General features: G+C 50.1%; 2 protein-coding genes across 8 annotated transcripts in view; one reads left to right on the top strand and one right to left on the bottom strand.

Annotated features, from left to right (window-relative positions):
- The window catches only part of MDGA1 (MAM domain containing glycosylphosphatidylinositol anchor 1), a 476,469-nt gene that overhangs the window by 421,550 nt on the left and 28,715 nt on the right, over positions 1-26,204 (top strand). For 6 of the 7 annotated variants that reach the window (XM_073671695.1, XM_073671694.1, XM_073671688.1 and 3 more), the window contains 4 exons: positions 7,628-7,805; positions 11,020-11,043; positions 18,937-19,089; positions 20,699-20,851. In XM_073671695.1, coding sequence (XP_073527796.1) covers positions 7,628-7,805; positions 11,020-11,043; positions 18,937-19,089; positions 20,699-20,851 — 508 coding nt within the window. The remainder of the gene's footprint in view (positions 1-7,627; positions 7,806-11,019; positions 11,044-18,936; positions 19,090-20,698; positions 20,852-26,204) is intronic. The other variant, XM_073671690.1, reaches the window with a different exon arrangement.
- On the bottom strand, positions 9,752-10,852 carry LOC141257851 (uncharacterized; the record flags this gene model as incomplete). Its single annotated transcript, XM_073672861.1, has 1 exon — positions 9,752-10,852. A coding segment is annotated over one exon (1,101 nt), but the record flags the coding sequence as incomplete, so codon positions are not given.

Raw genomic sequence — 26,204 nt, 5'->3', positions numbered from 1 at the left:
ATGTAAGAGGCAGCCTCCTGTACAGCAGAAAATACAAGAGTGTGCAGCTCAGAGATGTAGCCCATAGTGCCGTAGACAATGAAAGAGGCAGCCTCCTATACAGCAGAAAATACAAGAGTGTGAAGCTCAGAGACGTAGCCCATAGTGCCGTAGACAATGTAAGAGGCAGCCACCTGTACAGCAGAAAATACAAGAGTGTGCAGCTCAGAGACGTAGCCCATAGCGCCGTAGTCAATGAAAGAGGCAGTCACCTGTACAGCAGAAAATACAAGAGTGTGCAGCTCAGAGACGTAGCCCATAGCGCCGTAGACAATGAAAGAGGCAGTCACCTGTACAGCAGAAAATACAAGAGTGTGAAGCTCAGAGACGTAGCCCATAGTGCCGTAGACAATGTAAGAGGCAGCCACCTGTACAGCAGAAAATACAAGAGTGTGCAGCTCAGATACGTAGCCCATAGTGCCGTAGAGAATGAAAGAGGCAGCCTCCTATACAGCAGAAAATACAAGAGTGTGAAGCTCAGAGACGTAGCCCATAGTGCCGTAGACAATGTAAGAGGCAGCCACCTGTACAGCAGAAAATACAAGAGTGTGCAGCTCAGAGACGTAGCCCATAGTGCCGTAGACAATGAAAGAGGCAGCCTACTGTACAGCAGAAAATACAAGAGTGTGAAGCTCAGAGACGTAGCCCATAGTGCCGTAGACAATGTAAGAGGCAGCCACCTATACAGCAGAAAATACCAGAGTGTGCAGCTCAGAGACGTAGCCCATAGTGCCGTAGACAATGAAAGAGGCAGCCACCTGTACAGCAGAAAATACAAGAGTGTGCAGCTCAGAGACGTAACCCATAGTGCCGTAGACAATGTAAGAGGCAGCCACCTGTACAGCAGAAAATACAAGAGTGTGCAGCTCAGAGACGTAGCCCATAGTGCCGTAGACAATGTAAGAGGCAGCCACCTGTACAGCAGAAAATACAAGAGTGTGAAGCTCAGAGACGTAGCCCATAGTGCCGTAGACAATGTAAGAGGCAGCCTACTGTACAGCAGAAAATACAAGAGTGTGCAGCTCAGAGACGTAGCCCATAGTGCCGTAGACAATGAAAGAGGCAGCCTCCTGTACAGCAGAAAATACAAGAGTGTGAAGCTCAGAGACGTAGCCCATAGTGCCGTAGACAATGTAAGAGGCAGCCACCTATACAGCAGAAAATACAAGAGTGTGCAGCTCAGAGACGTAGCCCATAGTGCCGTAGACAATGAAAGAGGCAGCCTCCTATACAGCAGAAAATACAAGAGTGTGAAGCTCAGAGACGTAGCCCATAGTGCCGTAGACAATGTAAGAGGCAGCCACCTGTACAGCAGAAAATACAAGAGTGTGAAGCTCAGAGACGTAGCCCATAGTGCCGTAGACAATGAAAGAGGCAGCCACCTGTACAGCAGAAAATACAAGAGTGTGCAGCTCAGAGACGTAGCCCATAGTGCCGTACACAATGAAAGAGGCAGCCACCTGTACAGCACAAAATACAAGAGTGTGCAGCTCAGAGACGTAGCCCATAGTGCCGTAGACAATGAAAGAGGCAGCCACCTGTACAGCAGAAAATACAAGAGTGTGCAGCTCAGAGACGTAACCCATAGTGCCGTAGACAATGTAAGAGGCAGCCACCTGTACAGCAGAAAATACAAGAGTGTGCAGCTCAGAGACGTAGCCCATAGTGCCGTAGACAATGTAAGAGGCAGCCACCTGTACAGCAGAAAATACAAGAGTGTGCAGCTCAGAGACGTAGCCCATAGTGCCGTAGACAATGAAAGAGGCAGCCTCCTGTACAGCAGAAAATACAAGAGTGTGAAGCTCAGAGACGTAGCCCATAGTGCCGTAGACAATGTAAGAGGCAGCCACCTGTACAGCAGAAAATACAAGAGTGTGAAGCTCAGAGACGTAGCCCATAGTGCCGTAGACAATGTAAGAGGCAGCCACCTATACAGCAGAAAATACAAGAGTGTGCAGCTCAGAGACGTAGCCCATAGTGCCGTAGACAATGTAAGAGGCAGCCACCTATACAGCAGAAAATACAAGAGTGTGCAGCTCAGAGACGTAGCCCATAGTGCCGTAGACAATGAAAGAGGCAGCCTCCTATACAGCAGAAAATACAAGAGTGTGAAGCTCAGAGACGTAGCCCATAGTGCCGTAGACAATGTAAGAGGCAGCCACCTGTACAGCAGAAAATACAAGAGTGTGCAGCTCAGAGACGTAGCCCATAGTGCCGTAGACAATGAAAGAGGCAGCCACCTGTACAGCAGAAAATACAAGAGTGTGCAGCTCAGAGACGTAGCCCATAGTGCCGTAGACAATGAAAGAGGCAGCCTACTGTACAGCAGACAATGCACATCTTACAGCATGGAGAGGCAGTGTACTGTGTGCTGAGTGTGTGCCTGATGGAGAGGCAGTGTACTGTGTGCTGAGTGTGTGCCTGATGGAGAGGCAGTGTACTGTGTGCTGAGTGTGTGCCTGATGGAGAGGATAGTCACTGGAGGCTCTTAGCTGCCTCCATCTCTCCTCAATGATCCCGGAGCCTCCGGCGGAGCAGCCGCCATATAGTCAGGAGAACGACCTCCTCCTAATGGAGGGATGATGTGAATATGGCTCTCTGTACATAGCGAACATAGAAGGAGGAGCGGCCCCCCGGGGTGATGTGACCCCCTACTGTCCTCTGCCCTGACGTCTCTACAAACATCTGCTTATATACTTATCAATATCCAGCAGTAAAGTCTAAATAACAAGAAATGTTCCCTCATAGACAGAACGGGTGGGATATAAGCGCTGAGTATAAGGGGGTGTTCAGGGGCGCACATAGGAATCATGGGGCCCCATAGCAGAAGTTCTAAAAAAGGAAAAAAATTACACAATTTTCCAGCCTTTACATAGTAATTCTCCTAGATTCCTCCTTCATTGCCCCCATAAAGTATCATGCCAATAAAAGTGCCCCCCAAACATAGTATGATACCCCCATGGTGAATTCCTCCACATGCACAGTATAATGACCCTAATGTACCCCACCTCAACTCCCAGGGCAAAGTATGGTGACCCCAACACAGTATGATCTCCCAACTGTGACCCCCACACAGCCCTCCATACAGTATAATGGACCCCACACAAGTCTTCTCACTGTATAATTGCTTACATATAGTATAATGCACCCCCATAATCCTCCATATAGTATAATGCACCCCCATAATCCTCCATATAGTATAATGAGCCCCCCATGGTCCTCCACACAATGTAGCGCACCCCTATGATCCTCGATACTGCTTAGTGCGGCCCCCATAGGACATAGTGCAGCCCCCATAGGGCATAGTGCAGCCACAGTCCTCCAGTAATATATCCGCCATATACTTACTGATTTAAAAACATAAAGAAATACACACTCCCCGCTCCTCGTTCCCCCGCTGCTTCAGTTTCTGCAGAGCATCTCATCAGCTCCACTGCCCGACCCACCGTAGCGGGATGAAGTGACGTCATCGTCAGACGCAGAGGGGGAATGAAGGGAGAGGGAGAGTCACCAGACGCTCCCTCCTCCATCATTGCTTTCACCTGTCTCAGCATCTGCAGATACAGTTGAATGTGGGTTGGGGGACGGCGCTGGCTGTGCAAGGGGGGCCTGATGCAGTGAGGGCACTATCCAGATGCTGACTTCGGGCCCCTCTGGCTCACGGGCCCCATAGCAGTCGCATGGCCTGCCACCATTGGCGTTACGCTACTGGGTGTGTTACATAAGAGAAAAGTTAAAATAACACCCTATGTGAAAAAGACTTACTATAATACTGCCCCCATGTGCAAGAATATAACTACTATAATACTGCTCCTATGTACAAGAATATAACTACTATAATACTGCCCCCCATGTGCAAGAATATAACTACTATAATACTGCTCCTATGTGCAAGAATATAACTATTATAATACTGCTCCTATGTACAAGAATATAACTATTATAATACTGCTCCCTATGTACAAGAATATAACTACTATAATACTGCCCCCTATGTACAAGAATATAACTACTATAATACTGCTCTTATGTACAAGAATATAACTACTATAATACTGCTCCTATGTACAAGAATATAACTACGATAATACTGCCCCTATGTACAAGAATATAACTACTATAATACTGCCCCTATGTACAAGAATATAACTGCTATAATACTGCCCCCTATGTACAAGAATATAACTACTATAATACTGCTCCTTTGTACAAGAATATAACTACTATAATACTGCCCCCTATGTACAAGAATATAACTACTATAATACTGCTCCTATGTACAGAAATATAACTACTATAATACTGCCTCCTATGTACAAGAATATAACTACTATAATACTGCCCCCTATGTACAAGAATATAACTACTATAATACTTCTCCTATGTACAAGAATATAACTACTATAATACTGCCCCCTATGTACAAGAATATAACTACTATAATACTGCTCCTATGTACAAGAATATAACTACTATAATACTGCCTCCTATGTACAAGAATATAATTACTATAATACTGCCCCCTATGTACAAGAATATAACTACTATAATACTGCTCCTATGTACAGAAATATAACTACTATAATACTGCCTCCTATGTACAAGAATATAACTACTATAATACTGCCCCCTATGTACAAGAATATAACTACTATAATACTTCTCCTATGTACAAGAATATAACTACTATAATACTGCCCCCTATGTACAAGAATATAACTACTATAATACTGCTCCTATGTACAAGAATATAACTACTATAATACTGCCTCCTATGTACAAGAATATAATTACTATAATACTGCCCCCTATGTACAAGAATATAACTACTATAATACTGCTCCTATGTACAAGAATATAACTACTATAATACTGCCTCCTATGTACAAGAATATAACTACTATAATACTGCTCCTATGTACAAGAATATAACTACTATAATACTGCTCCTATGTACAAGAATATAACTACTATAATACTGCTACTATGTACAAGAATATAACTACTATAATACTGCTCCTATGTACAAGAATATAACTACTATAATACTGCCTCCTATGTACTAGAATATAACTACTATAATACTGCCCCCTATGTACAAGAATATAACTACTATAATACTGCCTCCTATATACAAGAATATAACTACTAAAATACTGCTCCTATATACAAGAATATAGCTACTATAATACTGCATCTATGTACAAGAATATAACTACTATAATACTGCCTACAGTCACCACTAGGGGGAGCTCCCTGTATACAGAGATACATGATAAGATTCTGTCTGCAGCCACCACTAGGGGGAGCTCCCTGTATACAGAGATACATGATAAGGTTCTGTCTGCAGCCACCACTAGGGGGAGCTCCCTGTATACAGAGATACATGATAAGATCCTGTCTGCAGCCACCACTAGGGGGAGCTCCCTGTATACAGAGATGCATAAGATTCTGTCTGCAGCCACCACTAGGGGGAGCTCCCTGTATACAGAGATACATGATAAGATTCTGTCTGCAGTCACCACTAGGGGGAGCTCCCTGTGTACAGAGATACATGATAAGATCCTGTCTGCAGCCACCACTAGGGGGAGCTCCCTGTATACGGAGATACATAAGATTCTGTCTGCAGCCACCACTAGGGGTAGCTCCCTGTATACTGAGATACATAAGATTCTGTCTGCAGCCACCACTAGGGGGAGCTCCCTGTATACAGCGATACATGATAAGATTCTGTCTGCAGCCACCACTATTGGGAGCTCCCTGTAGACAGAGATACCTAAGATTCTGTCTGCAGCCACCACTAGGGGGAGCTCCCTGTATATAGAGATACATGATAAGATCCTGTCTGCAGCCACCACTAGGGGGAGCTCCCTGTATATAGAGATACATGATAAGATCCTGTCTGCAGCCACCACTAGGAGGAGCTACCTGTATACAAAGATACATGATAAGATTCTGTCTGCAGCCACCACTAGGAGGAGCTACCTGTATACAGAGATACATGATAAGATTCTGTCTGCAGCCACCACTAGGGGGAGCTCCCTGTATACAGAGATACATGATAAGATCCTGTCTGCAGCCACCACCAGGGGGAGCTCCCTGTATACAGAGATACATGATAAGATCCTGTATGCAGCCACCACTAGGGGGAGCTCCCTGTATACAGAGATACATGATAAGATTCTGTCTGCAGCCACCACTAGGGGGAGCTCCCTGTATACAGAGATACATGATAAGATCCTGTCTGCAGCCACCACTAGGGGGAGCTCCCTGTATACAGAGATACATGATAAGATTCTGTCTGCAGCCACCACTAGGGGGAGCTCCCTGTATACAGAGATACATGATAAGATCCTGTCTGCAGCCACCACTAGGGGGAGCTCCCTGTATACAGAGATACATAATAAGTTTCTGTCTGCAGCCACCACTAGGAGTAGCTACCTGTATACAGAGATACATGATAAGATTCTGTCTGCAGCCACCACTAGGGGGAGCTCCCTGTATACAGAGATACATGATAAGATTCTGTCTGCAGCCACCACTAGGGGGAGCTCCCTGTATACAGAGATACATAATAAGTTTCTGTCTGCAGCCACCACTAGGAGGAGCTACCTGTATACAGAGATACATGATAAGATCCTGTCTGCAGCCACCACTAGGGGGAGCTCCCTGTATACAGAGATACATAATAAGTTTCTGTCTGCAGCCACCACTAGGAGGAGCTACCTGTATACAGAGATACATGATAAGATCCTGTCTGCAGCCACCACTAGGGGGAGCTCCCTGTATACAGAGATACATGATAAGATCCTGTCTGCAGCCACCACTAGGGGGAGCTCCCTGTATACAGAGATACATGATGAGATTCTGTCTGCAGCCACCACTAGGGGGAGCTCCCTGTATACAGAGATACATGATAAGATCCTGTCTGCAGCCACCACTAGGGGGAGCTCCCTGTATACAGAGATACATGATAAGATCCTGTCTGCAGTCACCACTAGGGGGAGCTACCTGTATACAGAGATACATGATAAGATCCTGTCTGCAGCCACCACTAGGGGGAGCTCCCTGTATACAGAGATACATGATAAGATTCTGTCTACAGTCACCACTAGGGGGAGCTCCCTGTATACAGAGATACATAATAAGATTCTGTCTGCAGCCACCACTAGGAGGAGCTCCCTGTATGCAGAGATACATGATAATATCCTGTCTGCAGCCACCACTAGGGGGAGCTCCCTGCATACAGAGATACATGATAAGATCCTGTCTGCAGCCACCACTAGGGGGAGCTCCCTGTATACAGAGATACATGATAAGGTCCTGTCTGCAGCCACCACTAGGAGGAGCTCCCTGTATGCAGAGATACATGATAATATTCTGTCTGCAGCCACCACTAGGGGGAGCTCCCTGTATACAGAGATACATAATAAGATTCTGTCTGCAGCCACCACTAGGAGGAGCTCCCTGTATGCAGAGATACATGATAAGATCCTGTCTGCAGCCACCATTGGGGGGGATGGGACCCCTAGGGTGATACATTGGATCTGACAGCAAGGGTGTGATGCTTTTGTCGTGTAATTTGCAGATGAACATGAAGGGGGCGAGCAGTTTCGTGGTGACGAGCCGCGACTTGGGGAAAGGTTTCCTGTACGAGATGCGACTGACCGATCTGAAGATCCCGCAGAGCTACGAGGTGAAGGTGACCCCACACACAGCGGCCGGAGCTGGTGACCCCACGTCCCGGACCATCCGGTACAAAGAGCGTGAGTGGCCGATGCACAACAGCTCCTCATCTATCACTGCTGACAGCCAGTATATAGTGGGAGGTGTCAGCCCCGCCCCCGCTGATGACATCACTGATATAGTGAGAGGTGTCAGCCCCGCCCCCGCTGATGACATCACTGATGTAGTGAGCGGTGTCAGCCCCGCCCCCGCTGATGACATCACTGATATCGTAAGAGGTGTCAGTCCCGCCCCCGCTGATGACATCACTGATGTAGTGAGAGGTGTCAGCCCCGCCCCCGCTGATGACATCACTGATATAGTGAGAGGTGTCAGCCCTGTCCCCGCTGATGACATCACTGATGTAGTGAGCGGTGTCAGCCCTGCCCCCGCTGATGACATCACTGATATCGTAAGAGGTGTCAGCCCCGCCCCCGCTGATGACATCACTGATGTAGTGAGCGGTGTCAGCCCCGCCCCCGCTGATGACATCACTGATATCGTAAGAGGTGTCAGCCCCGCCCCCGCTGATGACATCACTGATATAGTGAGCGGTGTCAGCCCCGCCCCCGCTGATGACATCACTGATGTAGTGAGCGGTGTCAGCCCTGCCCCCGCTGATGACATCACTGATATAGTGAGAGGTGTCAGCCCCATCCCCGCTGATGACATCACTGATGTAGTGAGCGGTGTCAGCCCTGCCCCCGCTGATGACATCACTGATATAGTGAGCGGTGTCAGCCCCACCCCCGCTGATGACATCACTGATGTAGTGAGCGGTGTCAGCCCTGCCCCCGCTGATGACATCACTGATATAGTGAGAGGTGTCAGCCCCGCCCCCGCTGATGACATCACTGATGTAGTGAGCGGTGTCAGCCCTGCCCCCGCTGATGACATCACTGATATAGTGAGAGGTGTCAGCCCCGCCCCCGCTGATGACATCACTGATATCGTAAGAGGTGTCAGCCCCGCCCCCGCTGATGACATCACTGATGTAGTGAGCGGTGTCAGCCCTGCCCCCGCTGATGACATCACTGATATAGTGAGAGGTGTCAGCCCTGCCCCCGCTGATGACATCACTGATATAGTGAGAGGTGTCAGCCCCGCCCCCGCTGATGACATCACTGATATAGTGAGAGGTGTCAGCCCTGCCCCCGCTGATGACATCACTGATATAGTGAGAGGTGTCAGCCCCGCCCCCGCTGATGACATCACTGATATAGTGAGAGGTGTCAGCCCCGCCCCCGCTGATGACATCACTGATATAGTGAGAGGTGTCAGCCCCGCCCCCGCTGATGACATCACTAATGTAGTGAGCGGTGTCAACCCTGCCCCCGCTGATGACATCACTGATATAGTGAGAGGTGTCAGCCCCGCCCCCGCTGATGACATCACTGATGTAGTGAGCGGTGTCAGCCCTGCCCCCGCTGATGACATCACTGATATAGTGAGAGGTGTCAGCCCCGCCCCCGCTGATGACATCACTGATATAGTGAGAGGTGTCAGCCCCGCCCCCGCTGATGACATCACTGATATAGTGAGAGGTGTCAGCCCCGCCCCCGCTGATGACATCACTGATGTAGTGAGCGGTGTCAGCCCTGCCCCCGCTGATGACATCACTGATATAGTGAGAGGTGTCAGCCCCGCCCCCGCTGATGACATCACTGATATAGTGAGAGGTGTCAGCCCCGCCCCCGCTGATGACATCACTGATATAGTGAGAGGTGTCAGCTCCGCCCCCGCTGATGACATCACTGATATAGTGAGAGGTGTCAGCCCCGCCCCCGCTGATGACCTCACTGATATAGTGAGAGGTGTCAGCCCCGCCCCCGCTGATGACATCACTGATATCGTGAGAGGTGTCAGCTCCGCCCCCGCTTATGACATCACTGATATAGTGAGAGGTGTCAGCCCCGCCCCCGCTGATGACATCACTGATATAAGACCTCTCCGTTCTTCCTTTTTCGGGGGGGGGGCGCCGTTTCCTTCACTCTGTTTCTTGTACTTTTCTTCTGGTGGATCCCGTTTGTTTTCTGTGACTCGCGCTGACACAGTGATAAGTTTGTGCCCCCCGCTGTCTGGCGGCTCCTTCCACCCCTGATTCTCCTTCCACCCCTGATTCTCCTTCCACCCCTGAGTCTCCTTCCACCCCTGAGTCTCCTTCCACCCCTGAGTCTCCTTCCTCCCCTGAGTCTCCTTCCTCCCCTGAGTCTCCTTCCACCCCTGAGTCTCCTTCCACCCCTGAGTCTCCTTCCTCCCCTGAGTCTCCTTCCACCCCTGAGTCTCCTTCCACCCCTGAGTCTCCGTCCACCCCTGAGTCTCCTTCCACCCCTGATTCTCCTTCCTCCCCTGAGTCTCCTTCCTCCCCTGAGTCTCCTTCCTCCCCTGAGTCTCCTTCCACCCCTGAGTCTCCTTTCTCCCCTGAGTCTCCTTCCTCCCCTGAGTCTCCTTCCTCCCCTGAGTCTCCTTCCTCCCCTGAGTCTCCTTCCACCCCTGAGTCTCCTTTCTCCCCTGAGTCTCCTTTCTCCCCTGAGTCTCCTTTCTCCCCTGAGTCTCCTTCCACCCCTGAGGCTCCTTCCACCCCTGAGGCTCCTTCCACCCCTGAGGCTCCTTCCACCCCTGAGTCTCCTTCCACCCCTGAGTCTCCTTCCACTCCTGAGTCTCCTTCCACTCCTGAGTCTCCTTCCACTCCTGAGTCTCCTTCCACTCCTGAGGCTCCTTCCACCCCTGAGGCTCCTTCCACCCCTGAGGCTCCTTCCACCCCTGAGTCTCCTTCCACCCCTGAGTCTCCTTCCACCCCTGAGTCTCCTTCCACCCCTGAGTCTCCTTCCTCCCCTGAGTCTCCTTCCACCCCTGAGTCTCCTTTCTCCCCTGAGTCTCCTTTCTCCCCTGAGTCTCCTTTCTCCCCTGAGTCTCCTTCCTCCCCTGAGTCTCCTTCCACCCCTGAGTCTCCTTTCTCCCCTGAGTCTCCTTTCTCCCCTGAGTCTCCTTCCTCCCCTGAGTCTCCTTCCACCCCTGAGTCTCCTTCCACCCCTGAGTCTCCTTCCACCCCTGAGTCTCCTTCCACCCCTGAGTCTCCTTCCACCCCTGAGGCTCCGTCCACCCCTGAGGCTTTGTCCACCTCTTTCGTTGGATAATTTCCTGATTATTTAGCTGGGGATCACGCTGCTTTATCTCTGCGGCTCAGCGGATTTTGTTTTTTTTTGTCTTTGCTTCATTTTATTTGATTTTCATTGATTCATTTTTGTTTTCCAGCTGTCAACTACCCGAGCCAATCAGGTGAGTCCATGCGTGTAACGAGTGTATGTATAGGTATATACAGTGTGTGTATGTGGTGAGCATTAGGCTTCTCAGCTTCTAACATAAAGCAGACTCAATTATCCCCGCACGTTTAATGCTGCTCCATATACAGTATATATACTGTGCCGTTCTGTGGAAAAGGCCCTCGCCCAGTGTTCAGCTTCTCACACAGCTGTTTCTGTTTCAGTTAATAACTGTGTTTCATCCTCTCTATAAAAATGATATATTGCACAGTGACTGCACCAGCAGAATAGTGAGTGCAGCTCTGGAGTATAATACAGGAGGTAACTCAGGATCAGTAATGTAATGTATGTACACAGTGACTGCACCAGCAGAATAGTGAGTGCAGCTCTGGAGTATAATACAGGAGGTAACTCAGGATCAGTAATGTAATGTATGTACACAGTGACTGCACCAGCAGAATAGTGAGTGCAGCTCTGGAGTATAATACAGGAGGTAACTCAGGATCAGTAATGTAATGTATGTACACAGTGACTGCACCCGCAGAATAGTGAGTGCAGCTCTGGAGTATAATACAGGATGTAACTCAGGATCAGTAATGTAATGTATGTACACAGTGACTGCACCAGCAGAATAGGGAGTGCAGCTCTGGAGTATAATACAGTATGTAACTCAGGATCAGTAATGTAATGTATGTACACAGTGACTGCACCAGCAGAATAGGGAGTGCAGCTCTGGAGTATAATACAGTATGTAACTCAGGATCAGTAATGTAATGTATGTACACAGTGACTGCACCAGCAGAATACTGAATGCAGATCTGGAGTATAATACAGGAGGTAACTCAGGATCAGTAATGTAATGTATGTACACAGTGACTGCACCAGCACAATAGTGAGTGCAGCTCTGGAGTATAATACAGTATGTAACTCAGGATCAGTAATGTAATGTATGTACACAGTGACTCCACCAGCAGAATAGTGAGTGCAGCTCTGGAGTATAATACAGGATGTAACTCCGGATCAGTAATGTAATGTATGTACACAGTGACTGCACCAGCACAATAGTGAGTGCAGCTCTGGAGTATAATACAGTATGTAACTCAGGATCAGTAATGTAATGTATGTACACAGCGACTGCACCAGCAGAATAGTGAGTGCAGCTCTGGAGTATAATACAGGAGGTAACTCAGGATCAGTAATGTAATGTATGTACACAGTGACTGCACCAGCAGAATAGTGAGTGCAGCTCTGGAGTATAATACAGGATGTAACTCAGGATCAGTAATGTAATGTATGTACACAGTGACTGCACCAGCAGAATAGTGAGTGCCGCACTAGAGTATAATACAGGATGTAACTCAGGATCAGTAATGTAATGTATGTACACAGTGACTGCACCAGCAGAATAGTGAATGCAGCTCTGGAGTATAATACCGGATGTAACTCAGGATCAGTAATGTAATGTATGTACACAGTGACTGCACCAGCAGAATAGTGAGTGCAGCTCTGGAGTATAATACAGGAGGTAACTCAGGATCAGTAATGTAATGTATATACACAGTGACTGCACCAGCAGAATAGTGAGTGCTGCTCTGGAGTATAATACAGGATGTAACTCAGGATCAGTAATGTAATGTATGTACACAGTGACTGCACCAGCAGAATAGTGAGAGCAGCTCTGGGGTATAATACAGGATGTAACTCAGGATCAGTAATGTAATGTATGTACACAGTGACTGCACCAGCAGAATAGTGAGTGCAGCTCTGGAGTATAATACAAGATGTAACTCAGGATCAGTAATGTAATGTATATACACAGTGACTGCACAAGCAGAATAGTGAGTGCAGCTCTGGAGTATAATACAGGATGTAACTCAGGATCAGTAATGTAATGTATATACACAGTGACTGCACCAGCAGAATAGTGAGTGCAGCTCTGGAGTATAATACAGGAGGTAACTCAGGATCAGTAATGTAATGTATGTACACAGTGACTGCACCAGCAGAATAGTGAGTGCAGCTCTGGAGTATAATACAAGATGTAACTCAGGATCAGTAATGTAATGTATATACACAGTGACTGCACAAGCAGAATAGTGAGTGCAGCTCTGGAGTATAATACAGGATGTAACTCAGGATCAGTAATGTAATGTATGTACACAGTGACTGCACCAGCAGAATAGTGAGAGCAGCTCTGGAGTATAATACAGGAGGTAACTCAGGATCAGTAATGTAATGTATGTACACAGTGACTCCACCAGCAGAATAGTGAGTGCAGCTCTGGAGTATAATACAGGATGTAACTCAGGATCAGTAATGTAATGTATGTACACAGTGACTGCACCAGCAGAATAGTGAGAGCAGCTCTGGAGTATAATACAGGAGGTAACTCAGGATCAGTAATGTAATGTATGTACACAGTGACTGCACCATCAGAATAGTGAGTGCAGCTCTGGAGTATAATACAAGATGTAACTCAGGATCAGTAATGTAATGTATGTACACAGTGACTGCACCAGCAGAATAGTGAGTGCAGCTCTGGAGTATAATACAGGATGTAACTCAGAATCAGTAATGTAATGTATGTACACAGTGACTGCACCAGCAGAATAGTGAATGCAGCTCTGGAGTATAATACCGGATGTAACTCAGGATCAGTAATGTAATGTATGTACACAGTGACTGCACCAGCAGAATAGTGAGTGCAGCTCTGGAGTATAATACAGGAGGTAACTCAGGATCAGTAATGTAATGTATATACACAGTGACTGCACCAGCAGAATAGTGAGTGCTGCTCTGGAGTATAATACAGGATGTAACTCAGGATCAGTAATGTAATGTATGTACACAGTGACTGCACCAGCAGAATAGTGAGAGCAGCTCTGGGGTATAATACAGGATGTAACTCAGGATCAGTAATGTAATGTATGTACACAGTGACTGCACCAGCAGAATAGTGAGTGCAGCTCTGGAGTATAATACAAGATGTAACTCAGGATCAGTAATGTAATGTATATACACAGTGACTGCACAAGCAGAATAGTGAGTGCAGCTCTGGAGTATAATACAGGATGTAACTCAGGATCAGTAATGTAATGTATATACACAGTGACTGCACCAGCAGAATAGTGAGTGCAGCTCTGGAGTATAATACAGGAGGTAACTCAGGATCAGTAATGTAATGTATGTACACAGTGACTGCACCAGCAGAATAGTGAGTGCAGCTCTGGAGTATAATACAAGATGTAACTCAGGATCAGTAATGTAATGTATATACACAGTGACTGCACAAGCAGAATAGTGAGTGCAGCTCTGGAGTATAATACAGGATGTAACTCAGGATCAGTAATGTAATGTATGTACACAGTGACTGCACCAGCAGAATAGTGAGTGCAGCTCTGGAGTATAATACAGGATGTAACTCAGGATCAGTAATGTAATGTATGTACACAGTGACTGCACCAGCAGAATAGTGAGAGCAGCTCTGGAGTATAATACAGGAGGTAACTCAGGATCAGTAATGTAATGTATGTACACAGTGACTCCACCAGCAGAATAGTGAGTGCAGCTCTGGAGTATAATACAGGATGTAACTCAGGATCAGTAATGTAATGTATGTACACAGTGACTGCACCAGCAGAATAGTGAGAGCAGCTCTGGAGTATAATACAGGAGGTAACTCAGGATCAGTAATGTAATGTATGTACACAGTGACTGCACCATCAGAATAGTGAGTGCAGCTCTGGAGTATAATACAGGAGGTAACTCAGGATCAGTAATGTAATGTATGTACACAGTGACTGCACCAGCAGAATAGTGAGTGCAGCTCTGGAGTATAATACAGGATGTAACTCAGAATCAGTAATGTAATGTATGTACACAGTGACTGCACCAGCAGAATAGTGAGTGCTGCTCTGGAGTATAATACAGGATGTAACTCAGGATCAGTGCAGGGTTGCATGCTGCCTCCTTTTCTTGTAGGTGCAGCTCTTCCTATTATCTGTATATATTTGGGGCTGTCATTGCTGTCGCCCTCCTCTTTGTCGCCCGTTTCTGCGGTCTACGACGTCTCCTGTCCTCTGTTGCTCAGTGAATCTCTTCTCTTCTGCCATTAATGAATTCTATAGTAATAGAGGAGCCGCGATCGTTCATGCGTTCTGCGCCGCCGGGAGGTCGATCAGGAGACGCTGTGACTTTTTATCCCTGGGTTATGGGGCTTCTCGGGGATCGGGGCGCCGCTTGTTAAATCTGGATTATTATTGACCCGGAGACGCTGATAAAAGATGAACCGCGGACTTTATCAGGAGATGGACCCGGGCTTATAATGAAGTCCATAATAAATGGGCACAAGGGGTTAAGAAATGGCGCAAATTCTTTACTATTATTTGTAATAATGTTTTATACTTTTTCCTGAATATCCCACGAGTTGGGTCAGGAAGTGTTGTCATGGGGACACAGAAGATAATTCTGTGGGTAGGAAGGAACCTTCTGCAGTTATTTCTCCGTCCGTTTTTCATTTATTTTTACGTTTCCACCAAAGTCCCATCAATTCTCTCGTTACTTTTCTGTTTTACGTCCTCCGATGCCACAGAGACGGATCCAGGGCGCTGCAGGCACCGAGGGGTTAATGCGAGGGCAGGAGATGGCGGCTGCCGTAACGACCTCCGCTCCGTCCCCCCTCTCCTCCGCTCCGTCCCCCCTCTCCTCCGCTCCGTCCCCCCTCTCCTCCGCTCCGTCCCCCCCTCTCCTCCGCTCTGTCCCCCCTCTCCTCCGCTCCGCCCCCTCCGCTCCGTCCCCCCTCTCCTCCGCGCCGTCCCCCCCTCTCCTCCGCTCCGTCCCCCCTCTCCTCCGCTCTGTCCCCCCTCTCCTCCGCTCCGCCCCCTCCGCTCCGTCCCCCCTCTCCGCCGCTCCGTCCCCCCTCTCCTCCGGTCCGTCCCCCCTCTCCTCCGCTCCGTTCCCCCTCTCCTCCGCTCTGTCCCCCCTCTCCTCCGCTCTGTCCCCCCTCTCCTCCGCTCCGTCCCCCCTCTCCTCAGCTCCGTCCCCCCTCTCCTCCGCTCCGTCCCCCCTCTCCTCCGCTCCGTCCCCCCTCTCCTCAGCTCCGTCCCCCCTCTCCTCCGCTCCGTCCCCCCTCTCCTCAGCTCCGTCCCCCCTCTCCTCCGCTCCGTCCCCCCTCTCCTCCGCTCCGTCCCCCCTCTCCTCCGCTCCGTCCCCCCTCTCCTCAGCTCCGTCCCCCCTCTCCTCCGCTCCGTCCCCCCTCTCCTCCGCTCCGTCCCCCCTCTCCTCCGCTCCGTCCCCCCCTCTCCGCCGCTCCGTCCCCCCCTCTCCTCCGCTCTGTCCCCCCTCTCCTCCGCTCCGTCCCCCCTCTCCTCCGCTCTGTCCCCCCTCTCCTCCGCTCCGTCCCCCCTCTCCTCCGCTCCGTCCCCCCCTCTCCTCCGCTCCGTCCCCCCCCCTCCTCAGCTCCGTCCCCCATCTCCTCAGCTCCGTCCCCCCTCTCCTCCGCTCCGTCCCCCCTCTCCTCAGCTCCGTCCCCCCTCTCCTCAGCTCCGTCCCCCCTCTCCTCAGCTCCGTCCCCCCTCTCCTCCGCTCCGTTCCCCCCTCTCCTCAGCTCCGTCCCCCCTCTCCTCCGCTCCGTCCCCCCCTCTCCGCCGCTCCGTCCCCCCCTCTCCTCCGCTCCGTTCCCCCCCCTCCTCAGCTCCGTCCCCCATCTCCTCAGCTCCGTCCCCCCTCTCCTCCGCTCCGTCCCCCCTCTCCTCAGCTCCGTCCCCCCTCTCCTCAGCTCCGTCCCCCCTCTCCTCAGCTCCGTCCCCCCTCTCCTCCGCTCCGTTCCCCCCCCTCCTCAGCTCCGTCCCCCCTCTCCTCCGCTCCGTCCCCTCTCTCCTCCGCTCCGTCCCCCCTCTCCTCCGCTCCGTCCCCCCCTCTCCGCCGCTCCGTCCCCCCCTCTCCGCCGCTCATTAATTCCAGCGGGGACTTTGCATTTTGATTATAAAAGGTCATTTTCCGGATTCTTGTTAGAGAGAAATGAAGTGGAAAGGAAAGGTCCGGCCCCGCGTGTCAGAGTAATCAGCCGGGGTGACGAGGCGCCAGTCCTCACCCGCGCCTTATACCAGGTCTGACACCTAATATCCCGCAGAAAACGCCCAAAATATCCTCTTAAAGGGATTGTCCATTTTTACTCCCCTCCCTCTTCTCAATAAGGATTCTCCCCCTAGAAGAATAAAAAGTCCCCGAGGCGCCTGTCCAGTCAATGGTTAATATACATTTCATTTTCTGTAACCATGGAGACTCATAGCTTTGCATGAGAGCTGTAGACACAAAACGGTAAGAGACTTTGAGGTCTGTTTGCAAAGTTGCTTTATTATTTGGATTAAAGAGATATTCCCATCTTCAGAGCCATGTTGTATCGCTAGCGTGTCTCACCACTTCATGATCAGCGGGGTCCGACCTCCAGGACCCCCACCCATCCTGACAATGGAGGGGCTGATGTGGCTGTGCCGCCTTCACCGGGGGACGTTCACATGGAGTTTAATGGCGGAAAGATTCACATGTAAAAGCCGCCTCCAACAGACACGTGGCTCTGGCGCCACGGATTCGTGAGAACCTGGTTTATGGCGCAGTTTTGATACGGTTTTATTTATGATTTTATGGGATGTAACAAGAGAAGGAGAGCGCGAGAAAGAAAGAGAGAGAGAAAGAAAGAGCGAGAAAGAAAAAGAGAAAGAAAGAGAAAGAAAAAGAGAGAAAGAAAAATAAAGAGAAAAAGAGAGAATGAAAGATTGAGAGAAAGAGAGAGAGAAAGAGAGAGAGAGAAAGAAAAAGAAAGAGAGACAAAGAAAAAGAGAAAAAGAAAGAGCGAGAGAAAAAGAGAGAGAAAGAAAAAGAAATAGAGAAAGAAAGAGAAAGAAAAAGAGAGAAAGAAAAATAAAGAGAAAAAGAGAGAATGAAAGATTGAGAGAAAGAGAGAGAAAGAAAGAGAGAGAGAGAAAGAAAAAGAAAGAGAGACAAAGAAAAAGAGAAAAAGAAAGAGCGAGAGAAAAAGAGAGAGAAAGAAAAGGAAAGAAAGAAAGATTGAGAGAAAGAAAGAGAGAAAGAAAAAGAGAAAAAGAAAGAGAGAAAGAAAAAGAAAGCGATAAAGAGAGAGAGAGAAAGAAAGAGAGAAAGAAAGAAAAAGAAAGAAAGAGAGAAAGAAAAAGAAAGAGGGAGAAAAAGAAAGAGGGAGAAAAAGAAAAAGAAAGATTGGAAGAAAGAGAAAAAGAGAGAAAGAAAAAGATAGAAAGAAAGAAAGATTGAGAGAAAGAGAGAACAAGAAAGAGAGAAAGAAAGAAAAAGAGAGAACGAGAAAGTGAGAAAGAAAAAGATAGAACGAGAAAGAGAGAAAGATAGAGATAAAGAGAGAGAGAAAGGAAAAGAGAGAGAAAGAAAGAAAAAGAGAAAGTAAAAGAAAAAGAGAGAAAGTAAGAGAGAAAGAAAGAGAGAGAAAGTCTCCGATGCAAAAAATGCAATAAAAATCCCCAGAGATCCTCGTCCTCTCCCGGCCGTGTCGCCTCCATTACTGCGGTTTTTCTCATTGCAGCAGATTTGCAGCTTTTCTTGTGCATTTTGGGGCAGAATTCTGAGGCCGTGTGTGAACAGAACCCTGCGCCCGGCTCATTACTGCGTTTGTTCCTGTGTTTTGGCGGTTTTTTATCTTCGCCGTTCTGGGCGCGGTTTTCCTTCTCCAGAGTTCGACTTTTGTACCAATCCTGTCTCTCTTTCCTCCGCTCCTCGGAGTTATTTCTATGGCGTCTGTAGTCAGTGTGTGAACGTGGCCTGACCATGCTCCGCTGCTCATTCTGTGACTGTATGGATGATGAATGTGTGTTCAGGCGCAGAGACCCCCATACTGACCGCCCCCCGCTGTGTCCATCCACAGACAGCACCTGCAGGTTCGAGGATGAGAAGCTTTGCGGCTTCGTCCAGGATAAATACGACACCTTCGACTGGATCCGGCAGAACAAAGTCACCCAGAGCATCAAGCGAACGGTGAACACGGGGCCGGACATGGACCGCAGCGGCACGCCAGAGGGTAACGGCCGCTCATAGACACGTATGAGGGTCCTCTATAGAGACCGGACCACCAGCTGGTCCGCAGCGGCACGCCAGAGGGTAACGGCCGCTCACAGACACGTATGAGGGTCCTCTATAGAGACCGGACCACCAGCTGGTCCGCAGCGGCACGCCAGAGGGTAACCGCCGCTCACAGACACGTATGAGGGTCCTCTATAGAGACCGGACCACCAGGAGGTCCGCAGCGGCACACCAGAGGGTAACCGCCGCTCATAGACACGTATGAGGGTCCTCTATAGAGACCGGACCCCCAGGTGGACCGCAGCGGCACGCCAGAGGGTAACGGCCGCTCATAGACATGTATGAGGGTCTTCTGTAGAGACCGGACCCCCAGCTGGTCCGCAGCGGCACACCAGAGGGTAACGGCTGCTCATAAACACGTATGAGGGTCCTCTATAGAGACCGGACCCCCAGGAGGTCCGCAGCGGCACGCCAGAGGGTAACGGCCGCTCATAGACACGAATGAGGGTCCTCTATAGAGACCGGACCACCAGGAGGTCCGCAGCGGCACGCTAGAGGGTAACCGCCGCTCATAGACACGTATGAGGGTCCTCTATAGAGACCGGACCCCCAGGAGGACCGCAGCGGCACGCCAGAGGGTAACAGCTGCTCATAGACACGTATGAGGGTCCTCTATAGAGACCGGACCCCCAGGAGGTCGGCAGCGGCACGCCAGAGGGTAACGGCTGCTCATAGACACTTATGAGGGTCCTCTATAGAGACCAGACCCCCAGCAGGTCCGCAGCGGCACGCTAGAGGGTAACGGCCGCTCATAGACACGTATGAGGGTCCTCTATAGAGACCGGACCCCCAGCAGGTCCGCAGCGGCCCGCCAGAGGGTAACGGCTGCTCATAGACATGTATGAGGGTCCTCTATAGTGACCGGACCCCCAGGAGGTCCTCAGTGCTCGTGACCCTCCAGTCCTGCAGTGAGAGACATGTACAGAGCCCATGTGTCAGCCCTGGGGGGCCCCATCCTGTGATACAATTAGGCCCCCCTGTGGCCCCCGTCTGCAGTCGCAGCTCGTTATCCGTCTTTGTCACTGTCTCTGTTTGATGTCAGTAAATATCTCACAGCTGAGGGGCTTGTTACAATGTTTCAGCTGACATTGAACACTGGACGGGTCCTGCTGCCTGATCAGTCCCCAGAGAATTGTTTGGGCCGATACATTGAAGCAAATCCTCAGCTGTGTGATTAGGGCTATGGCCGTCCCTTGTCCCGTCCTGGGACGCTGGCCGGTCATTCACCTCAGTCTTCTGCCGCCATCTGGACGGGAGCCGCTCGGACCACCTGTGTGCCGGGCATGGTGCCCCTCACATTTGGCACCGGCACCTCCCGATTCTCTGCCGAGGAGTTTACAATCATCCTCAGATAACGCGGCAGGACAGGTGTCGGGGGCCGGGCGCCATCTGTGACCCAGCAGAGCAGGGCGGGCAGGACCGGGGCAGGGACCCCCAAGACATGACGAGACACGGGGGCTCCTGCTTCACCACAATTCACATCATTGCTGCTGCCCTCCATCGCTCACTCCGGGGGGCGCTGCTGACTGTTCTCTATCTTCCCCCAGGTTTCTACATGTTTATCGAAGCTTCCAAACCCCAGAAGTTTGGGGACAAGGCGAGACTCATCAGCCCCCAGTACAACATCACCTCCAAGTTCCCATCCCTGAAAACCATCTACTGCGTGTCCTTCTACTACCACATGTACGGGCGGCACATAGGTGAGTGGTGCCCCGCCGCGGGCAAGATCAAGACACCTAGCGTCACTGATACGGGGGAGATGCCGCAAGACGCGGTCATGGGAACATAAGTGGCGTAAGTCTGGTCTTCATCAGTGTCCAGACTAGGGTGGGTGATGTGAGTGAGAGTGGTCTTTCCCACCAGTAATGGTTGTGGTCTGAAGCCGGGTCTTGGTTAGTGATGATGAGGGGCCCAGGAATAATGTGCCATGTTGGAGTCCCACCAATGATGGTTGAGGTAATCCTTCGACAAGGAGCCCGGGCGTCTCGCGTATTATGTGTTGTACTATAGGTCTAGTCTTCAGCTGACGTCCACCACTCTACGATGGGTTGGGCTGGTTGGAAGAGTCCTTCACCTGACTTTGCCAGGAAGGTGTCCTGGGGGTATTTTGGCTTGGATGGACTTGTTCCCTGGGTTTGGCTATGTCATGTTGATCTGCTCCACCACTATATGATGTTGGTGAGAAGGTTCCTATGTGGATATTCTGGGTTTCCATGTGTCACGTTGGACGTGTGACCTATTTTGTGACTTTATGGGAGAGATCTTCTGAAGACATTCTGGGTTTCCTAGTGCCATGTTGACCGGTCCTCCACTATTTGTCTTTTTTGGGAATAGTCCCTCTGGAGATGATCTGGGTGTTTCACATTAGACTGGTCCTTCATACATTGTTGAGATGGTTCTAGTGAGGTTGGTGTATTTTCGACTGTTCCTCTATTATGTAACTGTCGGGATGGTGCTGGGATAGTCTGGATCTGGATGTATCACATTGGACTGGTCTATTATGTGACTGTTAAAGTGAATTCTCTGAGGATGTTCTGGGTTTTGGATGTAGCACTTTGGACTGGTCCTCCACTATATGCCTATCCCAAGATGGTCTCTTTGCAATATGTCATACTGGTTCCTCTGGGGACGTTCTTGGATTGGATGGACAGGCTCTCTACTACGTAGCCATGTCAGGATGGTTCTTCTATGGCAATTTTGGGTGCTGATGTATCACATGGGGCTGCTCCTGCACATTGTGAAATTGTGGGTATGGTTTCTCTGGGGGAAATTCAGAGTCTTGCTATATCATATTGGACTGGTCCTCGATGACATGACCTTAACTTACCTCCTCTGAAAATGTTTCGGGCTTGGATGGACTTATCCTTCAATCTGTAACCTTGTCACGATGATCCTCTGAGATGTTTTGGGTTTGTGTATGTTTTTGGGTAACTTTCTTAGGCTGCTCTCTCTGAGGTTCTACTGAGCTTAGAAGTATTACATTGTCTGGTCCTTTGTTATATGGCTTTCTAGGGCTGGCACCTCTGGGGACGTTCTGGGATTTCATGGACTGGTCCTCCAGTATGTGACTATTGGGGATGGTTCCTCTGGGGGCGTTCTCGGATTTCATGGACAGGTCCTCTAGTATGTGACTATTGGGGATGGTTCCTTTGGGAAAGTTCTGGGATTTCATGGATTGGTCCTCCAGTATGTGACTACTGGGGATGGTTCCTCTGGGAAAGTTCTGGGATTTCATGGATTGGTCCTCCAGTATGTGACTATTGGGGATGGTTCCTCTGGGAATGTTCTGGGATTTCATGGACTGGTCCTCCAGTATGTGATTATTGGGGATAGTTCCTCTGGGGACATTCTGGGATTTCATGGACTGGTCCTCCAGTATGTGACTATTGGGGATGGTTCCTCTGGGAAAGTTCTGGGATTTCATGGATTGGTCCTCCAGTATGTGACTATTGGGGATAGTTCCTCTGGGAAAGTTCTCGGATTTCTTGGACTGGTCCTCCAGTATGTGACTATTGGGGATGGTTCCTTTGAGAAAGTTCTGGAATTTCATGGACTGGTCCTGCAGTATGTGCCTATTGGGGATGGTTCCTCTGGGGACGTTCTGGGATTTCATGGACTGGTCCTCCAGTATGTGACTATTGGGGATGGTTCCTCTGGGGGCGTTCTGGGATTTCATGGACAGGTCCTCTAGTATGTGACTATTGGGGATGGTTCCTTTGAGAAAGTTCTGGGATTTCATGAATTGGTCCTGCAGTATGTGATTATTGGGGATGGTTCCTCTGGGGACGTTCTGGGATTTCATGGACTGGTCCTGCAGTATGTGACTATTGGGGATGGTTCCTTTGAGAAAGTTCCCAGATTTCATTTACTGGTCCTCTAGTATGTGATTATTGGGGATGGTTCCTCTGGGGACGTTCTGGGATTTCATGGACTGGTCCTGCAGTATGTGACTATTGGGGATGGTTCCTTTGAGAAAGTTCTGGGATTTCATGAATTGGTCCTGCAGTATGTGATTATTGGGGATGGTTCCTCTGGGGACGTTCTGGGATTTCATGGACTGGTCCTGCAGCATGTAACTATTGGGGATGGTTCCTTTGAGAAAGTTCTGGAATTTCATGGATTGGTCCTGCAGTATGTGACTATTGGGGATGGTCCCTCTGGGAAAGTTCTCGGATTTCTTGGACAGGTCCTCCAGTATGTGACTATTGGTGATGGCTTTTCTGGGGATGTTCTGGGCTCTCTTGAACTCTTATTTCTGGGGTGTAGATATTTTGGCAGTGTCATTTTGGGCTTTGTCTTTGTGAACTTTTTCTAAACAATCAGCGGCCGTATAATGATGACTTCTGGGGAATAAATATTCACAACAAACCGTTTTCACGGCTGATTAGAGGCATTAGCATTTCATCATCGGGGCAGCTGTTAGGTGCTCGGAATACTTAACACTTCTATAAACTAATTGTCTCCTTGTGAAAGGATGTGAGCGCCGCAAAATCCGGACCGCATCATTGGAGGAGACTGGATTCCTACTAAACCCCCCATCACTGACCTGCAGCCCCCTGGACCGCGCTCATTCATACTTTCCTCCGCCTGATACCGCCATTGTCATTAGCTGCTCTGCATTTCTGATGCTCATTATACGGACAGTCTTGTGTCAGTCACATCCCAGCAGCGGGACCCCCACAGTGTCCAGGGCTGAATATGGGGTCACAATGTCAGGCTCCAGCTTGGGTAAATTGCTCTATATTCACAGGATCAATTGTGCGTCCAGTTTTTGAGTAGTGAAAGAGTTAATTCAGCGAAAAAATTTAAAGTAACAACCTGGGCAAAATTGATACTCTTTCTCAGTGCACTGAGGCCAGGGATTGTCTGCAGCGGTCATCTGTGTATCACTTTAAGGAACTTTTCAGTTTTCTTTTATATTTATTATTTTAACAAAAACTAAATTGTTACTTTTGAAATGAAAACTTTGTTACTCTCTTGAGACACAAGACACAGCCCCGAGTCACCATTTGTGGGCTTTTAAGTCACTTTTTTTTATTGCCTTCCGATATTTATTGAAGTTTTTTGCACCAAATTCTTCTAAATGGCGCAGGTGGTTCCCGAACCTTACACAAAATCAAAAATGCTCTTTCTGTCTCTAACCTTTTTGGTGACTTTTTTTTTCTGAAAAGTTGTTTGTTCCTCCAGAATATAGAAAAATTTGTACATTAAAAAAAAAAAAAAAAAAAGGAGAACATATAATCACTGCCGGGAACTGGGGAGCCCGAGGCAAAAATAATTACTTCTTTTTAAAAAGTTGCAATTTATCAGTCAGCTGAAAACATTATGAACCCCAAACCTCGCCGACAATGACAAATATAAAAAAAAACTGCCATACACATATAAAATAGACTTTATAAAAAAAACAGGCGAAAAACGCCCAAAAAATAGACAACAAATGCAATAATGAATCGGGCCCTATCTGGTTTGATTCCTCACCTTGTTAAGATCTCTGCTTGCTGTCAGTGAATAAAACCTTTCCTGACATTAAGGGTTTTCACAAAACTTGGTCTGATTGTAGATGAAATCAGCATTACTTCCCCCTGAATGCGCTGCTGATCCAGCGCTGCTGCAATCGTCGCTCCTGCTGATCTGCACCAGTCCTGCAAATGATAGCGTCCTGTCTGTCCATCGCCTGTCTGTCCATCGCCTGTCTGTCCGTAGCCCGTCTGTCCATCGCTCGTCTGTCCGTCGCCCGTCTGTCCGTCGCCCACCTGTCTGTTGCTCCAGCCTGTCTGTTGCTCCAGCCTGTCCATTGCCCGCCTGTCCATTGCCCGCCTGTCTGTCGCCCGCCTGTCAATCGCCCGCCTGTCCATCACCCGCCTGTCCGTCATCCGCCTGTCCATCGCCTGCCTGTCCGTTGCTCCCGCCTGTCCGTTGCTCCCGCCTGTCCGTTGCTCCCGCCTGTCCGTCGCCCGTCTGTCCGTTGCCCGTCAGTCCGTCGCTCCCACCTGTCTGTCGCCCGCCTGTCCGTTGCCCACCTGTCCACGCCCGCCCGTTGCCCACCTGTCCACGCCCGCCTGTCCGTTGCCTACCTGTCCACGCCTGTGTGTCCGTCGCTCGTCTGTCCGTTGCCCGTCTATCCGTTGCCCGCCTGTCCGTTGCCCACCTGTCCATCGCCCGCCTGTCCGTTGCTCCCGCCTGTCCGTCGCCCGCCTGTCCGTTGCTCACGCCTGTCCGTCGCCCACCTGTCCGTTGCTCCCACCTGTCCGTTGCTCCCGCCTGTCCGTTGCTCCCGCCTGTCCGTCGCCCGTCTGTCCGTTGCCCGTCAGTCCGTCGCTCCCACCTGTCTGTCGCCCGCCTGTCCGTTGCCCACCTGTCCACGCCCGCCCGTTGCCCACCTGTCCACGCCCGCCTGTCCGTTGCCTACCTGTCCACGCCTGTGTGTCCGTCGCTCGTCTGTCCGTTGCCCGTCTATCCGTTGCCCGCCTGTCCGTTGCCCACCTGTCCATCGCCCGCCTGTCCGTTGCTCCCGCCTGTCCGTCGCCCGCCTGTCCGTTGCTCACGCCTGTCCGTCGCCCACCTGTCCGTTGCTCCCACCTGTCCATCGCCCGTCTGTCCGTCGCTCGTCTGTCCGTCGCCCGTCTGTCCGTCGCCCGTCTGTCCATCGCTCCCGCCTGTCCGTTGCCCACCTGTCAACGCCCGCCTGTCTGTTGCCCGCCTGTCCGTCGCCCACCTGTCCGTCACTCCCGCCTGTCCGTTGCCCGCCTGTCCATCGCCCCCCTGTCCGTTGCTCCCACCTGTCCGTTGCTCCCACCTGTCCGTCGCTCCCGCCTGTCCGTCGCTCCCGCCTGTCCGTCGCCCGCCTGTCCGTTGCTCACGCCTGTCCGTCGCCCACCTGTCCATTGCTCCCACCTGTCCGTCACCCGTCTGTCCGTCGCCTGTCTGTCCGTCGCCCGTCTGTCCGTCGCCTGTCTGTCCATCATCCACCTGTCCGCCGCCCGCCTGTCCGTCGCTCCCGCCTGTCCGTTGCCCACTTGTCCATTGCCCACCTGTCCATCGCCCGCCTGTCCA

Source organism: Phyllobates terribilis, unplaced genomic scaffold (genome assembly GCF_046119375.1).
Source record: "Phyllobates terribilis strain yellow unplaced genomic scaffold, ASM4611937v1 Scaffold_3__8_contigs__length_932513732, whole genome shotgun sequence".
Taxonomy (NCBI): Eukaryota; Metazoa; Chordata; class Amphibia; order Anura; family Dendrobatidae; genus Phyllobates; species Phyllobates terribilis.
Note: the sequence above shows the minus strand (reverse complement) of the source record. Positions and strands in the feature narration are given on the sequence as shown.